This window comes from Condylura cristata, unplaced genomic scaffold (assembly GCF_000260355.1).
Source record: "Condylura cristata isolate star-nosed mole 26May11 unplaced genomic scaffold, ConCri1.0 scaffold00002, whole genome shotgun sequence".
NCBI lineage: Eukaryota > Metazoa > Chordata > Mammalia > Eulipotyphla > Talpidae > Condylura > Condylura cristata.
The window spans coordinates 37,099,634-37,118,367 of record NW_004567103.1 but is presented as its reverse complement, the minus strand read 5'-3'; the positions used below and the strand labels follow the sequence as shown (position 1 = coordinate 37,118,367).

General features: G+C 37.4%; 1 protein-coding gene across 1 annotated transcript in view; it reads left to right on the top strand.

Annotated features, from left to right (window-relative positions):
- The first annotated feature begins 6,218 nt into the window (after positions 1–6,218).
- NUP35 (nucleoporin 35kDa) overlaps positions 6,219–18,734 on the top strand; it is a 28,385-nt gene continuing 15,869 nt past the window's right edge. Inside the window, exons 1-4 of the mRNA XM_004674463.1 lie at positions 6,219–6,356; positions 9,090–9,260; positions 9,946–10,073; positions 13,834–13,894. Of these exons, the coding sequence (XP_004674520.1) occupies positions 6,317–6,356; positions 9,090–9,260; positions 9,946–10,073; positions 13,834–13,894 (400 nt within the window). The 5' untranslated portion in view covers positions 6,219–6,316. The remainder of the gene's footprint in view (positions 6,357–9,089; positions 9,261–9,945; positions 10,074–13,833; positions 13,895–18,734) is intronic.

Here is an 18,734-nt window from a genome sequence, read left to right as displayed (position 1 = left end):
TTGCTCAAATGTTATTTTAGAGCATACAGGACTGTGGTGATGGCACATGGGTGAATTGGTGGTGGGAATTCCAAAGGGGTTACAACTGAGATGAAAAAATGTACAAAATGAAGAATAATGTAAAAAATTCGTTTATAAAAAAAGTCAAAAAAAAAAAGGTTATCTTCTTAGTAGAGTCTGACCTAGTCTCCTAATTTAAAATCATCTCCATCTTTAACACTAATCTTCCTTTTCTCCATAGACCTAATTATTACCAACATCCTATATATTTTACTACTTATTTAGTTTTTTTTTCCCATTTAAACTTGATTTACCCATAAAGGCAGAAATCTTTACTACGTTGTTTATCTATTTGATTGTGTATCCCATATAAGCAATTTGCTTTTTGCATGGAAGGGAAAAATGGATACAAGCTGTTGTTGTACCATAATAGTTTCCACTGAAGATCACAGTTCAAACTCTTGGAAATGACTCAATATATACATCTGAAACCATTATGATGGTCGATGAAGGTAGTTGCATATTCTAACAGTTTAGAGTGATAGGCCTCAAACAGGACCTTTGTAGCACACTAAGCAGCAGCAAATATGAATGTACATTTCTTAATTTTAAACTTTCTACTAAGATTATTTAGAATTAAAAAGATGATCAAATAACCAGCAAGAGTATTCAGTAGATGATATTTTGCTTTCACTCAAGATACAAAAAACAATAATTTGTCTGCCAATTATTAGTTATTGTCTGTCAGTTCCAAATCCACTCTTTTTTAAAAGATTTATTTATTTATGCATACAAGAACTGGGGTACAAGCCAAAGGGGTGAGGGGTGAGAGGATTCACCAGAGACAGAGTGGGGAGCAGAACAGGAAGATTGATTGAAATATACTGCTGAGGGGAGCAGAGGGCAGGTCAAGAGGTCTGCCATGCCACGTGGGTCACGTCCCTGGCTGGATGGGAATCGAACTCGTGCTGCAGTGGCAGCAGACCACCTCATAGTGCTGTGCTTTAACCCGTTGCACCACCAGGGAGGGCCCCAAATACACTTTTCTGCAAAAGAAGAGATGAACCATTGACATACTTTTCCTTTGATGACCAGTGTAATGTTGAGCTTTGTCAGTAGAAGGCATGATGTTAGGAACCTTTCAGGAAGAAGGGGCTTCTCTCCTGGGTTCTGGTGTGCTTTATAGACAGCTTTCTGCAGTCCAGATGGCTTCCCAGGAGTCAGGCTGCTATAGCGCACACAGCTTCTCTATGTCTGGTCCTCTTTGCCTTGCCTCTGTAGCCCCAAGCAGCCAGCAGCTCTCCTGGGAGTGATTTTATAGCAGAGTGATTATGGTAAGACAGCTTTGTCAACAGCTTTGACTGGCATCCTAGGGGGTAGATTACCAGCAAGTTCACTATCACAGAGATATCTCTGCCATCCAGTGAGTCCAGGCTTTTACAAAATCCAGTTTCAACCCTGAACTCTTTTTACCAGGGGTGGTGGCTGTTGTTTATATCTACTATTCCTATTGTTTACCCTTCTCTTGACTTTCTTTTTTTCCTAACCAATCCCTCACTACTACAATCCTATGTTAGTTAATAAATCTTAACCTTACATATTTCCTCCTCAAATTATTGTATGGTTTACCATTCTTGAGTGGGCCCAAACTGATTTAGCCTATAATTTCTAGTCATTTATTTTAGTAATTGTCCTTGAGGAGTTATTTCTAGCAGCAGATCAAGCTATATTAACAATCGTGCAGATTATAATACAAATTTAAGTGGCAATTAATGTAGAAATATTTTTGAGTGTCTAATAGAGTCAATATAAACACTACTCAAAATGAAATATGCACAATGATTGGATTTTGTTAATGACTACAGCATTTATCAAAGTTAAAAAGCATACAAGTAGTGCAATTTCCTTTTGCTCTTAGATTTTTTTACCCACACCTTCCATTTGTATGTCATTCCAGCAGGAGAGGAAATCTGCTCCACTGCTTACACTCTAGTTCCCTCACCTCTCTTTCCATAGTTCATTTCTTCTATTAAATTTGTAAATTTAGGGCCCTCCCTGGTGGCACAGCTGGTTAAAGCAAGCACTGCAAAACTGGCCCTGGCCACTTTGTGAGAGTTCCTCTGTCAGCTGCTCTGCTCAGCAGAGTACTTAGTCAGTCTGCTTGTTCTGCTCCCTACTGTCTCTGGTGAATCTTACCGCCTCTGCACCTCTTACCTATACTTCAGTTCTGTATGCATGAAAACAACAACCTTTAAAAAAAATTGTAAATTTATTAAATAATGGTTGTAATGCAGCTTCATGAACTGTAAGGGGCAAATGAAAACCGAATATATCACACCACTAGGGATTTATGTATACATAGCTTTTAAAGAAGCAAATGCATTCTTTTTCTGAAATAAGAGCCTGAGTTCTGAAATTAAATTGTTTTACTTTAAATTTCTTCTCTTACTGCTTACTTTGGCATGTTAGCTTCTCTGAACCTCTTCATCCATTTTTTAAAAGATTGAGTCTTTTAGAGCAGTGCCTAGAACATAGTTTTCAATAAATTTTAGTTACTATTAGTGCAATAGTAAAAGTACAGCAGTTTCTAAGCTTGGATTATGCTGGCAGCCTCATCTGATAAACCCTATTCCTTAGAAATGACTAATGCCTATGTAAATATTCACGAGCATAGAAAATCAAGGAACAATGTCACCAATGAATTTTGAACAAATTCTGAAAGGTAGTGTGTGAAATTAGGGGCAAAAGAAGTAACGATTTGAATTGGGTATATTGAGGACCTCTCTGAAAGTAGAATCATTCCAAGATTAAACTCTGACTATGGATGGGTATTGTCTGGAACAGAGTGGCTGTGTATGGAGCATGGGAAGGTGGTGAGATGGGCATTTGGCCAGCATTTAACTGGTGTTGAGGAAATAGAGCAGTGGAGCCCTTAAGCTACCTATTAAAACAGGCATATGGTACCTTTTGCGGCAACATGGAGTTGGAAAAGATCATGCTTAGTGAAATAAGCCAGAAAGAAAAGGAAAAATACTGGATGGTTTCACTCATAGCAGGAGTATAACGGTCCAGGAGAGAAAATAATAATAATAACGAACAGCTATATACCAGAGAAATTTTGTGGGGGTGTAGCGGGGAATGGGATCAAGAACAGCGGGGGGAGGGAAATGCTGGACTATGGTGATGGCACATGGGTGATTTGGTGATGGGAAGCCCACGAGGATTACAACTGAGATAAAAAAATACAAAAGGATGTAATAATAAACTATTATATTATTTTTTAAAAATCCTACTTCTATATAACTTCTCTAATACTAATAACTCACTCTAAAAACAAACCAGGCATATGGGCACTTTGATTAGTGAGGCAGACAGCAACTGAGAAATAAGGAGTATTCCTCCCACCCCCACCATTGAAAAGACAAGCTCTCAGTTGCCCCTGAAGGCAGTTAGGATCATCTATTTGTGTGGTTTTCATGCAACCATAGACAATTAGATCTGAGGCAAAGTGGAATATAGGATAGATGTATGTATATGTCTGTGTATGTGAAGTATTACTTACCTTGTTCTCACCACTAATGTTTCTAAAAGAAAACTCAAAAGTTTATTCTTTTTCAGAAGCCTTCTTGCATTATTTGCAGTCTCATATTGTACTTGTGATTAACTGTAAACTGTTCCTCCCAACCCTGCCCCCCCCATCTCCACATTGTATACTTTGGAAGGAAATTTTTTGAAGGGAGAGCAAAGGGCTCAAAACCAAGGAATGTAGCTAGCCTTAGCAATTAGATAAGCAAGGATTCTTTCCTGCAGCTTCCCAGAAGGAACCAGTCTTGTCAACACTTTGATTTTAGCCTCTGAAGTCTCTTTGGATTTCTGACCTCCAAACTATAAAAGATGTATAATGTTAGGCAGACAAATTTATGATAATTCACTATTACCTCGTCTGAACTTGATTGTATCTGCAAAGATACATATTTCCAAATATGATCACATTCATACGTACTAGAGGTTAGGACTTGAATGTATCTTTTTTAAAGATTTATTTATGATACAAGAATTTGGATATAGGCCAGAGGTGTGGGTATGTGAAAGGATTCACCAGAGACAGTGTAGAGAGCAGAACAGGCAGATCTATTGAAATACATATTGAAATACACTGCTGAGAGGAGCAGCAGGGGAGTCAGTGGAGGTCTGCGGCACCAAGTGGGACAGCTCCCTGGCCAAGGATCTAACTGGAGATAGCTTGATAGTTCTGTCTTTAACCCTTGTGCCTCAGAGAGACCCCCTTGAATGTATCTTTTGGGGGAAAACAATTCAACCCATACACCTGTTAAAAAAAGTCAATTCACAATCATAAATGATTTTATTAGGGATAGAAAAGGGCTCTCCACACTCCTCCAGAGGAGAACACTTGCATTTCAGGAATCCCATAGCTCCCAGAAGAATCTTTTAATGACTTGAAAAGCCGGAGGGAGGGATATTTCCAAATAATCTGGAATTGGTAGGAGTGATGGCAGCAAGGTATGCTTAATTAAGAGGGACCTTTCCTCATCCAGATGGTAAAAAATCTTAAAACCTCTACTGCTAATTGCTCAGTGCAGCTCTCCTGCTATTCTGAGACTACCTCACTGACTCTGCCAGTGTTCTGTCCTATGGTTTCCTAATAAACTTTGTTACTGGCTTCATTCTTGAGCTGCATGAAATTCTTTTCTCAAAACCAAGAATCTCGGGGACTTGCCGTTTTATGCTGGTATTACAAATTTAAATTACCAAATTTTTGCTGGATTAGGAATTTCAGGAAATCTGGGAGGAAATGGAGGGAGGCTAAGTGTGTATTTTAACCATGAGTTTGGTATGTGTCAGGGAACATCCTAGAATTCATACATGTACATGTCACCTTTATAAACTTAGCAAGTGAGCAAAACTAAGTAACACACTTTTATACACACATGCATTATATATGGTGGGGAGAAATATCGGGGTGAAGTTGGAGGTGCAGAGGTGAAAGAATTCGCCAGAGACAGGAGTGGAGAACAGAAAAGGTAGGTTTATTGAGATATACTGCAAGAGAGCAGGAAGTGAGATGGGCAAGGTCTGTGCACCAAGAAGAATTTAAGCCTTTCTTTTATTGCTTTTATCTGCTGGGATGTCTGACTTTGGGCATTTACCTTTGACACAATGTGTCCTGGCCCTGCTTCCCTGGTAGTGGTCAAAGGTGAGCTGTCTTATGGCCCGGTCCCCACAGTAACCCATGAATTCCAGTTATTTTCTCAAGCTTCCCCTACTTGCCTGCTTGGCAAGGAATAGGGGCTTTGTATTTAACCATAAAGAATATAGTGTTACCAATATTTGAGTATGCTCTAGAGAAAAGCAGTAAGGTGAAGGAAGAAGACAGCGATCGGATATGGAGGAGTACGCATGGTTATGCTGTGTCACGGGCTTACGATTTTTGTTGTTAAACTCCATTACTTAATATCTTTTGTGGTGTTGGTATGTAATAAAACAGCAAGTATGACTTATGCTTTCATGTGAAATTGTGCACATATGAGACAAATTTTTAAAAAATGGCATAGAGGGGCCCTCCCTGGTGGCGCAGCGGGTTAAAGCACAGCACTAAGAAGCTAAAGCCACTTCCGCATGAGTTCAATTCCCGCCTGCCCCGGAGGAGACCACATGGCGAGGCAGACCTCTCCTGACCCGCCCGCTGCTCCCCTCAGCAGTGTACTTCGTCGATCTGCCTGTTCTGCTCCCCACTCTGTCTCTGGTGAAGCCTCTCGCCGCCCCTGAACCTCTGGCCTGTACCCCAGTTCTGTATGAATAAATAAATCTTAAAAAAAAAAAATGGCATAGAGAATGTAGAACATATGCTTTAATAACGGGGGCTTTAAGCAGTTCAGAGCTGCACCAAACTTTTGTATGCAAACCAGCTACATACAAACTTTTCCAAGTGTTTTTTGGAAAAGCTGATAGGGAAAGTCACGCTAATTATGAACCAGTGAGTAAAAGCCCTTGTGTTTCCACCAAACTCGAGTACTAACAAATCAGAAGACTCATGGGCTAAGCAAAAGCATTCCCCGAACTATAGTTTCCACGAAAGAGCTTTCACTTTCCCAGCGAAATCCTAGTGGGAGATGTTGAACCTTCGCGGCTACATTTGCCCTATTCAAAGATGGCGGTGCTGGCGCCCAGAACATAAGTGTAGCGCATGCCCGGAAGTTACGCAAGACGGTAAGTTAGCGCGCCCCTACCCGTGGGGAGAGTTTCCGCCATTTTTGAAAATTGGGACGGTCCGGGGCTAAGTGGAGTGGCCGCCGCGATGGCAGCCTTTGCTGTAGAACCCCAGGCGCCCACTTTAGGTGAGTGAAAAACTTCTTTCCTCGCTGGCACTGCGATCCCCACCCTTGGTTTAGAAGCAGACAATACTGGCAAGCCGGAGTCAATCAGACACTCTTTGTGCTGGTTTCAGTCGCGGAGGGGTCGCCCCCAAGTTTCCAGTCTGTCTCCGGGTTGAGGCTTCGCCACCCTGCTGTGGTCTATGTGACCTCTGAACACCTGGGCTCTGTGAGGGGTTAGGAAATGGCTGTTGGGTGGGGAGTTTTGTGTCCTCAGCGGCGTCTCCTAGACTCACCCGTGCTACCTGAGACGGTGCCAAGGTCCCAGGAACTCTTGGTCCCTGAGTCCCGGGCCGCGTCGGGTGGAGGGCATTTACCCCGCACACTTGGGTGGGCGTGGTGAAGGTGGACTGCTCTTTGGTGACTTAAGCTTTTAGCTTCTGTTTGATTCCATCCCTCTCCCGAGCTTTGCAGAAGGAATGCTATTAATGGAAACTTGAATCGCAACACTTAACTAGCCAGGTGATAGCTGCCTTTGAGATACTACTGGCTTTACTAGGAAGCTAGAAGTTTTTATGATTTCCCCCCGCCTTTATCTTGGAAAGTGACTGAGTTTTATAGGAGGTCGTTTCCTCTTGTCAAACTGTGAATTAAAAAAAAAAATCATTCTCATTATTTATTGGGCAGGTTTGCTTAAATGTGCTGTTGGGAAAAAATGACCAATGTAACAGTATGTCAGAGTCCTTTTATTTTTTTATTATAGAATTTATTTATATATAATTTTCCTTTTGTCTGCTGAGTTTGGGACTTAGAAAAAGCGTTGGAAATGTTAGAACAAAAAATATGTAGTCTCTGCGTTAAAAACCGAAGTTACGGGCCCTTCCTAATGGCGCAGTGTGTTAAAGCACTCTAAAGCCACTTCAGCATGAGTTCGATCCCCACCCAGACGTTATCCACAGGGACAGACAGACCTCTTCTGACCCACCGGCTGCTTCCCTCAGCAGTGTACTAGTCAGTCTGCCTGTTCTACTCCTCACTCTGTCTTGAGTGAAGCCTCTCACTCTGTCGAGTGTAGCCTCTCACCGCCCCACACCTCTGGCCTGTACTCCAGTTCTGTATGCATAAATAAATAACTCTTTAAAAAAACAAACAACAACAACAAAAAAACGAAGTTACAATTTTTTGAGTTTGGAAAAGAGACCAAGTATAAAATACATCTGCAGAATGAAGTTTACTTCTTTTTAGATTTGAAGGATAAGTTTATTTTGAAAAAAGAGTAACTTAAGCTGTTACAGTATCAGTCGACAAACGAAATGCAGAATGTGGGTGCATATACTTTAATTCCATTTATGTGCATATGCTGGTGTGGGTATTAATATTTATTAAATATTAGAGATAGAAAAGTTTTATTTCCAGTTCCAAAGTATTCTATTTAACATAAACATTTTGGAATGCATTTCTTGGGGGTCATTGCCAGGTCAGAAATCTTGATACTAACCGATATTATTAAAAGTTCACAAAAAAAAAAAAAGTTCACACTTTGCAGCTTTTCCTGGTGAGAAACTAAACCCAGCACCTAATGGTATGTTATTCACCTAATGGTATGAACTGGTTGTTCAACAATACCAACTGAGTGAGACACAGTTCTTAAGTACTTTGGAAGTACTTATGTTGTGAAATGGTATTTACAATTTTAAGATCCATTGGTATAGCTCTCTTAAGTGAAGTTTAGTCCTGAAGGGTAGTTAGTGACAGTCCGTATTAAGAGCTCTGTGTCCCCCCTTCCCACTGACAATTGCTACTGAGCACACTACAGATGTGTGCTCAGGACTTTTCTTGAGTTACTACATACATACCGTACTTTTTCGTATGGGAGAGTGTACATAGTTGATCGTGCCTAAAACTTTATATTTATTATTATGAGTTTCTAAATAGTACAGAATATACTTTTGATTTTATACATGTTTGTTGGAAGTAATAGTACCACAGTACCTAGGACTTTAAAATAATTACAGTCAACATATTGTTTCAGTATTTGCTGTATTCTTTCCCAGAATTGCTTTTTCTTTTCTTTTTGTACTTGTTTCATTAATATCTAGGGCTTAGTGTAGGGAAGTTAAAGGAAAAATAGTTGATGGCCTGTGGATAACAAGAAACTTTTAAGGCTGCTTAAAGTTAAGAATAAAGATAGTGGAAATAACAAATGCTTGACCTTTCTGAGTGCCATGAGTCACATTGTCAATATGTTTCTTAGTTAGGATGCCAATAATACTCTTCTTTTATGCTCTAGTGTGTGCTTACATTTTTATAAAAATAAATGACTTTCAACTTTTTTGTGTGTGGGAAATAAAGTGAGACATACGGCAAGCTAGGCAAATCCTTCTGGTTGATTGACTAGGACTTGGTGTAAATAACTAGTGTATCCTGTTCTTTTCAGTTGTTAGAGTAAAAGCTGACCCAGAAATAGAAAGAATACTGCTTATATTAGGGATTTTTTTTTACATATTGCAAAAAAATCTTAATTGCAAAGTATTGATTCTTAAGCTTGTGAAAATTGTAAACAAAAACAACCATTGAAGATCAACATTGTACAAAATAATTTTACTTATTTCTTGAAACATTTTTTGTTTTTTAAATTAATTCAACTATAATTCATTAATCTATGATCGTTTCAGTTATAGTCTCACAATTATGTTAGCTACATGCCTCTTTTCATTAGATATAACATTAAAATTCTTTATTTTTTAATTCATTTAGGATCTGAGCCAATGTTGCTGGGTTCTCCTACATCTCCCAAGCCAGGGGTTAATGCCCAATTTTTACCTGGATTTTTAATGGGGGATTTGCCAGCCCCAGTGACTCCACAACCCCGATCAATTAGTGGCCCTTCAGTGGGAGTAATGGAAATGAGATCACCTTTACTTGCAGGTAAGTAGTTGATTAAAATAGTTTCATAGTGGTATTAGTACATGTACTAGAATTTTAAAGTGAATAATGCTGCAGCATTTGCCCTCATTTGCACGTTTATTAATTTAAAAACCAAATAGTACCTCTACATTTTTTATTTTTAAGACTTGGAAAAAAGATGTAAACAATTATAATTACAATAATTAAGCAATTATAATTCCAAAAGCCACTTATTAAAATGTGTACTATGAGTGTATACCTTATATATTTTGGATATTAACCTGTTATCAGATATGACTTGGAAATATTTTCTCCCACTCCCTAAGTTGCTTTCTTCGTTTTATTGAGGGTGCCTTTGCTGTATAGAAGTTTAGTTTGATGTAGTCACACTTATTGCCTTTGTTTTTTGGGAACACATGTTCCCTAAAAGCTAAAGTTTCTATTTTCTTGTTCTTGGAACTTTTATTCAAAATATAGTGTATGCGTTACTTAAGTAGTATGTATTGGGAACTTGTTAGAAATTAATTATCTCAGATTCTACCCACATATTCTAAATCAGAATCTGAATTTTAGCAAGATTCTTAGGTGAGTTTGAGTAGCTCTAAGAAAGAAAAATATAGTTAACATTTTAAAAATATAAATAAAACATTACCAGAGTGATGACAGATTTCTTTTTTCACCTTATTACATTTCTGGTACATTATAGGTGGGTCACCACCACAACCAGTTGTACCAGCTCATAAAGATAAAAGTGGAGCTCCACCAGTTAGAAGTATATATGATGATATTTCCAGCCCAGGACTTGGATCAACACCTTTAACTTCAAGAAGACAGGTAATGTACATGTCCTCATTCATGATCCACAATGAGTAATTTTTTTTTTTTAAAGATTATTTATTCATACAGAACTGGGGTACAGACCAGAGATGTGGAGGGTGAGAGAATTCACCAGGGACGAGTGGGGAGCAGAACAGGCAGATCGACGAAGTACACTGCTGAGGGGAGCAGCGGGCAGGTCAGGAGAGGTCTGCCACGCCTTGTGGTCACCTCTGGGACAGGCAGGGATCGAACTCATGTGGAAGTGGCTTAAGCTTCTTAGTGCAGTGCTTTAACCAGCTGCGCCACCAGGGAGGGCCAGAGTAGTATGTTTTTATGTGTTTATATAGTGGGTGGTCAGTTAATTTGAAATATTTTCCTGAGGTATTTTAGTGTAACTGTGTTGTATACACTAAGCATTCAGGACATTTATCATAGAACCTACTTAAATTGTGTTTATTGTGGAATGTACTTAGAAATGTGTTAGAACTAGGCCCTCCCTGGTGGCACAACTGGTTAGGGTGCAGCACTGCATGTTAGCCACAGCCACTTCAGCTCAAGTTCAATCCCTGGCCCTGGAAGTGACACAGATGGTACAGCAGATCTCTCCTATCTAGCCTGCTGTGTACTCAGCAGTGTACTTTGTCAGTCAGCCTGTTCTACTCCCCATTCTGACTCTGGTGAATCCTCTCACTGCCCCTGCACCTCTGGCCTGTACCCCAGTTCTGTATGCATAAATAAAATAAATCTTTAATAATTAAAAAAAAAAGATTTGAGAGAATTTGGTTTTTTTTTTTATAGATAATTCTGTGGTTTTTATAGGTATGCCTTTATGTCTGTGGCTTCAACCTACTTAATTTTTATGCAGAAAGTATGGTTTACATCATTAAAACCACTTAAAAAGTTCAAAGTTTTACATAATTTTCTTAAGAAATGAAGATTTAGAGCTTTCCAGGTACAGGGCACGTGGTAATGATTTGAGATCTTTATTGTAGCAGTGACTTTATACTATAGCACTAGTATCATTTTAGAATTTTTTTTTATTTCTTTAAAAAATTTTTTAAAAATTTATCTATGCATACAGAACTGGGGTGCAGGCAAGAGGGGCAGGGGCAGTGAGAGGATCCACAGAGACAGAGCGGGGAGCAGATCAGGCATTGAAGTACGCTGCTGAGGGGAGCAGTGGGTGGGTCAGGAGAAGTTTGCCGTGCCATGTGGGTCACTTCCGGGGCTGGGGATTGAAAAACACACTGAGGCAGCAGTGGCTACCTTGCAGTGCTGCGCTTTAACCTCCTGTACGATCAGGGAGGGTCTGTTTTCTAATTTCAATTACTAAAATCTCTGTCTCCTACTTTTTTATGACTTAAAGATTTAGTATATTGTTGGTGTTAAGTGTTCTGATGGTATTACTCAGTTTTAGATTATGCAAGGTTCAGATTCTTTGTTTTGATGGAGCTGATAGTGACAGAAGCATATCTCATGCGTAAGAGGTACCTATTGTGTACAGGCTCTGATCTTACAACTTTTCATATTTTATTTAATCCTTTAAATCTGAAGTAACTATTATGAGCCACATTTTATCATTGAGGAAACAGACACAGAAAGCTTAAGTAATTGTCAAGTCTGCTAATAGTCTATAGCAGAGACAGGCTTCAGACTCATGCATTTTTATATTTAGAGCCAGTGTTTGTAATAACCATACTGTGCTAATACTACTATGATAACTCATGATTGTCATATGAAAGGTAGAAAGCATTTTTCTTTTAGTTTGGAAGTATAGTAGCTTGTATAGTCACAGATGTTCTCTATCACTATTGTGTGTAATAGGACATATAAAAGGATATCAGTTAAGTTCTTAAGTTCTTTGTTTAAAAGACATTTCTGTTGGAGAAATGTTTGATTCCCTTCCTTAAATGAAATTAAGCATAGTTGTTAGTAACCATAAGAACATTAGAAAGCATCTTTCAGTGAATTTTGACCATTATAGACTTAATATGCATGAAATGCTAGCTTACTTATGAAGCATAGCAAAGTTAATTCATTCTTAATTCATTTCATTAAGCAGATTATATATAGTAGCCTCATATTAACTAAAGGGCTTACATTCCAAGACCTACAGGTATATCTGAAGTGGATAGTCTCAGATCCTAAATGTACAAGTTTTTTTCTTACACATACATACGTACCTATGATTAAGTTTAATTCTTGTCTGGGATATTCTTCTAAAAGCTGATAAATAAGTCTAGTGTTTAATTTGCTAAGAGAACTACCAGCTTATAAAATTAATGCTGGTTTTCCGTTTCTGGTGATAACATGAATGGAAAAGTAGATTATAGTTACTGGTATATTCAAAATGTTCCAAAAGTCTTATGGGTCACAATTTAGAGAGAATGTTTTGACTTGAAAGTTGGTAAGACCATTATTATTAGATTAAAACCAAATTAATTTTATTCCCTGAGACCTTGCTTGGCCTTTTTCTGATCATGAAAGAAATTGGGATTAAGCATTGAACAATACATCTTGTATCTATGCTGATAATGATCTCAACATTTGGTTCTGGTTGTTAAAAAGTAGCTAGATTTTAGATTCCTTAGTTTATCAGAATCTGTTAAAAAAAAGGAAAACCCGGGCTCTCCCTGGTGGCAGAACGCATTAAAGCCTTATGAAGCTCTCCGAAGCCACTGCAGCATGAGTTCGATCCCCGGCCAGGGAGCTGACCCACACGACGTGGCAGACCTTTTCTCACCCTCTCACTGCTCCCCTCAGCAGTGTACTTTGTCATTCTACTTGTTTTGCTCCCCACTTTGTCTCTGGTGAATCCTCTCACGCCACATCTCTGGCCTGTACTTGAGTTCTATCTAAGCATAAATAAATCTTAAAAAGAAAAGAAAAAAAAAGTTAAATATATGCCTTTAGGAAAAAAAAAACAGTTAGCTATGCACTTACTTTGAGAGAGACTATTCTCTTTGAGATTGATTTTATTTCTTTGTTTATTGAAGAAGTTTCAATGCCTTTAATTTTCTCACATTTTAAGGAACTAGTGTTGATAATTTACCAGATTTACCAAGTGTAATAGTTAAAGTATTCTGTGTTCTGTTTGTTCTGTCATATGACTTCAATCTAGTTTTTCATGGTTTAAAATAATACTGACACCTTTCTGTTTTTCTGTGTGAATTTGGTGAGTCCAAGAAGCACTTTTATCTCTTTGTGTCAAATATTATACCATAGGGACTAAAACCAAAAGCATTGTTTATATTTTATTAAAAATAATGCTTTTTACTTGATAAAACTTTTCTTTTTCTTTTTTTTTTTTAAAGATTTATTTATTTGTTCATACAGAACTGGGGTACAGGCCAGAGGCTCAGGGGCGGTGAGAGGCTTCACCAGAGACAGAGTGGAGAGCAGAACAGGCAGATCTATGAAGTACACTGCTGAGGGGAGCAGCGGGCAGGTCAGGAGAGGTCTGCCACGCCATGTGGTCACCTCTGGGGCAGGCAGGGATCGAACTCATGGGGAAGTAGCTTTAGCTTCTCAATGCTGTGCTTTAACCCGCTGCACCACCAGCAAGGGCCTGATAAAACTTTTCTTACTTTAAACAAGCAATATCCTGAAGAATCTAGCATGTTTTAGATTATTGTGTAAATTAGGAAAAAAGAACACGCATAGATTATGAGCTAGTTAGTGGCGTCTTCAGTGTCTGCTGCACATTCAGTATTCACTGTCTTTATGTTATGAACTTTGCATTTTTGCTTTAACACTTTCTTCTGTTTTTATGTAGCCAAATGTTTCAGTAATGCAGAGTCCTCTTGTTGGAGTTATGACAACTACTCCTGGAACAGGTAAGTCACTGCTTTTAACACCAAAGACTATTTTTTACTCTGAGTGAAGATAATATAAGATCTTTGTTGATAATTGCCTATTTTTTTCTTTTATATTTCAAGTGGGAGACCATCTCAATGTTAGTAACTTCCTTTATGATAGAAATATTTTCATACTGATTTTAATTTATAAACAAATTAAGATGTGACACCTTAAATAGTAAGAATTTTTAGAAAAAACTATTTTATATGTGCTAAGCTAGTAAAAACTATAAGAAAGCTGTTATAATTGGGAAAAAAATTAATATAGGGACTGGATAATGAAAGTGTTTTGAGAGACTGTAATACATGGCTATTATGTTGACTGTCGTTGACTACAGATAGCCACTAGATTTCTGCTCCATTTGTTCAAAACTATTTAGACTTTATGTCATGCTTCTGAAATTTCTTCCAGCCTCTTCCAAATGTGACTCCCAAGCCACTTCTGCATTTTTAGGTATTTATTACAGCATTATAACACTTGTGGTACTAAGATCTGTTAGTTTTATATTGCTGCCATAACAAATTACCACATATTTAGTGGCTTCAAATATACAAATTTGTTTCATAGTTTCTGTGGGTCAGCTATTTGGGCACTGTAGGGCTTTTATTGAATGAGGTGTCAGCAGGATTGTATTCCTTTCTCGCAACTATGGGATGAATATGCTTCCACGTATTCAGGTTATTGGTTAAATTCAGTTCAGTGTAGTTTTAGGATTAAGGTCTTTTCTTTACTGTCTGTTGCCTAGTGTGTGGTCTCAGCTTCTAAGAGTTTGCCCTTGTACCTTGTCTAGCGTCCCCTCCATTTTTAAAGAGAGCAGTGATAAGTCCTTTTCTTTGTTTTCAATCTTTTTAACCTCCCTATTCTGTTCTCTCTCTATGACTTAACTTTTCTGCTCTGTGCTCTTAAGTGCTCTTTTAATTACATTGAGCCTGGAAGTAATAGCACTGAAATAATCCAGGCTAACTCCTTAAGATAATTTGATTGATAACCTTAATTCAGTCTGTAGAGTTCCTTCATAACAACACTTCAATTGATGTTTGAATAACAAGTCAATCCAAGTAGGGGACAGAAATTTGGGAGGAGGTATATTTTGATTTCAGTTGATGACATATATAGCATGGTGAAAAATCTGGAATATTGTCTCAGTCTAATACTTGCTTGAGATCTAATGTTCTCTGGAAATTAGTTTGGACTTTAAAAGTCATTATTTGAAATAGGTAGATGACAGTGCTTTGTTACATAACTATTTGTTGCAGTAGTGGCTCTTTAATTGAGTCAGTAACGTTGATCCCTGGTACACTGAAAATGCAAAAACACAATGTTAATGTATTTTTTGCTCTAAAGGAGCTCTTAATTTCTGAAAAGCATGCACTACAATCTTAATGTCAGATGAGAGAGTACAAAATTAATCACATACCCTTTTATAAACTTATTTTCTTCTAATACTATGATTTCTCTGAGAAATGTGAAGCTAGAAGAACAATATTAGAAAAATGTGCCTGTTGTTAAGTTGGCCACTGGGAGCCACTGCTGCTTCAGCTTTGAGTTAAAAAAAATTATGTATAGAAAATCTTTGTGGTGCATAAGTGAAAAGGAGTATTTTTGAGAAGATGTGATGGGCTTCAGGAGCTATCATGCATGGCCAATAAACAAGAAATGGAGAAAAGGAGTTGACTTGAGAAAATTGAGAGATAAAATTGACTTTTCACTTGAAGTTAAGTTTTTTAAGCCCCTATATTTAGGGTTATATAAATGTAATTTTCTTGTATAGTTATAAATTTTAATTTTCTGAGATTGGCAACTTTATAAAAAGATTTGTGGGATTTAATGGCAGTGGCATTTTACACTTAAGTCTTTATGTCCACTAAGGAGTTTTTACTTGTTTAATGTTTAAAAATTTCTTTCAGAATGTTACTAATTATGAAGGAAAACCCTGGTTATCTGAGGAAGTGGGAAATATGAGTAAAAATTTCAGAAACTTTTCAACTAAATTATATTGTTATTCCTGGTAAAGAATATTGAATATATTTGCCCTGTCTTTCCTCATCCTCACCCAGCTGTTTTCTTTTGTTGCTATTTAAATATTCTTCTACTTAATTCTTTTCCCTAATTTTTTTTTCTTGTTTTCTTGAGAAGTTCTTCTACTTATCTATCAGCTTTTTTCTCAAATAATGTACCCCTTATATCTGTTGAGTTAGAATCTTTATTTGTGTTAGCTTATTGTTACTGGGTTAAGTGGTATTTAAACTATAGCAACATTTGGCTGCTTTTATTGATGTTATCACAGTTCTGATAGTGTTCTGGGGATATGGACTAAAGGACTAATTTATCAAAGGGACCTTTCCCCCTTTTCTGCTCAGGGTTAGCACTCCTTGTATGTGCGTCTATAAAGCTCTTTCTGCTTAACTCTACCTCTTTTTAGTACTGGATTACTAACTCCTGGATAGGGATTCTTTCTGTATCTTTTTTTTTTTTTTCTTTCTGTATCTTTAGGGTTTGTCCACTTTAGAGCTGGGTGTAAAGGGTGTAAGTGCTTTCTGAATAGATTGATGGATGCATGCAGTGAATTAAGTTTTTGGAGACAGGTCCAAAATCAGCTTCTTTAGGCTTAAATTAAGGTATTGGTAGGACTGTCCTTTTGGTGAATCCATTTCCTTGGTTCCTTCCTTCCTCATCTTCTAGCAGTTAGCTATATTATTTGCTTTTTGATTCCTTTCTTTCCTCTTCAAAGTGCCTACAAATTATTTTATCCCACCACTTCTCTGTGTAAAATCTCCCACCCTCTCCTTGTAAAGACACTAGTGTGTATATTGGAGATAAACCTGAATAATTCTGAATAAACTTTGTGTCTAGATCCTTAATTTTATGGCATTTCCACAACCCTTTTTGCTGTGTAAGTTAATATTCATGAGTTCCAGGGCTTAGGATGTAGTCATCTTGGAGAGCTGTTGTTCATTAATTTTGCTAATTCTTGATTTTCATTTTTCAATATTACTATCTCAAGGTATTGATACTACTATATCTTACCTCTCCCACTTCTGAATACAATTACAAATATCAAACTTTATTCATTTGTCAGTGTCTTTTATATTATGATGATTACATAAACACTGTTTAGTGCTGAATCAAGTAGTTTTTATCATTTATCCTTTCTGTAAAATTTTTATTTTAAGTTTTCCCCCCTATTTGTCTAGTTTTCATTGTGCTTTTTGCTCCTTTTAAGTAAATATTCTGTTGCTATAATACATATATGTATATTTTAATGCTCAAACACAATTTCAAACATTTTGTTTTAAACTGAGAACTTCTCTTTCTTTGTCTTTTTGGGGTATGTTTCCTTCTTCAGCATGGTACACAGCTATCATCCTGTGATATGTTTGAGCAGTTTTTAAGAATTAGGTGCTTAATTTTTAAAAAAAAATTTTTTTCCCTAGATAATGCATTTTCTTCTTTTTTATTTCCTCATTTTGGTGAAGAACTTATTTGAGTAGCTTTCTCAGAGAGCTTCAGGGGAAGTAAAATTCTAAGATCTAAATTCTGAAGTGTTTTTCCCTGTCTTCAAATGGACTGCTAGTTTGATTGGGTATAGTATTTTAGGCCAGAATTCTGTAGGTATCATTTCATTGTCTTCTAGCTTTCAGTGTTCTATGGAAATCATTTGTGATGATGGTAACTTAGTCTTTATATAGGTAGCTTGATTTTGAAAAAATAGATTTGTATATGGCTAGTGTTCTGTCTCACAAATGTGCCTGGGTATGGGAAGGTGATTTCATTTGCTTTGCTGAGAATTAAAAAACTTTCCAGTTCTGGAAAACTTGTTCTCTCTTTTAGGAATTCCTTCAGTTTGTAAAGGATATCTGCAGAAATTTCTTAAGTTTCTTCTTTCTCTCCCTTGTATTATCTTTTTTTTTTTTTTTTAAGATTTATTTATTTATACATACAGAGCTCGGGTACAAATCAGAGGTGCAAGGTTGGTGAGAGGCTTCACCAGAGACAGAGACGGGAGCAGAACAGGCAGATCTACAAAGTACACTGCTTAGGGGAGCAGCGGGCAGGTCAAGAGAGGTCTGCCACGCCATATGAGTCACCTCCAGGGCTGGGGATCGAACTCGTACTGAAGCAGCTACCACCAGCTTCCGCAGTGCTGCGTCCTTACCCGTTGCACCCCCAGGGAGGGCCTCCCTTGTATTATCTTTAATATAAGCTGTATCCTTCTTCCTGAGAGATATCCACAATTTCAGTTTCCAGCACAGCAACTTTTTAATTTTGTCTGTCATTTTTATTTTCAGGAAACTTTTGTTATTTTCTGAATGTGCTTAAAAGGGCAGCATCCTGTATTTTTCATATATCAGTGAGATTAGTGTTGGTCTTTTTTTATTCCTGCTCATATTGTTCTCCTACTTTTTATTTGTTTCTCCCTCTACTTTTTTTCTTAGTTGAATTGTATTTATTGAATTAGGTAAAGCTATTTAGACTCTTGTTTGTGTATCATTATTGGTAGGAAGGGGGAAGTTGGTGGAGAAAAGCTGTTCTATTCCTTTATTGGGTTTCATTGTAAGGGGATTGGACAGCTAGCTTTTTTTGTTGTTGTTGGAAAAATTTCTGATTTTAGCATATGTATGTATTTTTTCTCTTAACTTTTCACAAAGAATAATTCTTTAACACTCAACTCTAATATTTAAGCCGATGTTCTGAATATAGAAAGAGGGAGAATTCTCTTTTCAACATGCAGATTTGTGCTTGATCTCTTTACCTTATTCTTTGCTGTGACTAGGTTCATTGGGATTGGAGCCATTTAGATTCCTTTCTACAGAGACT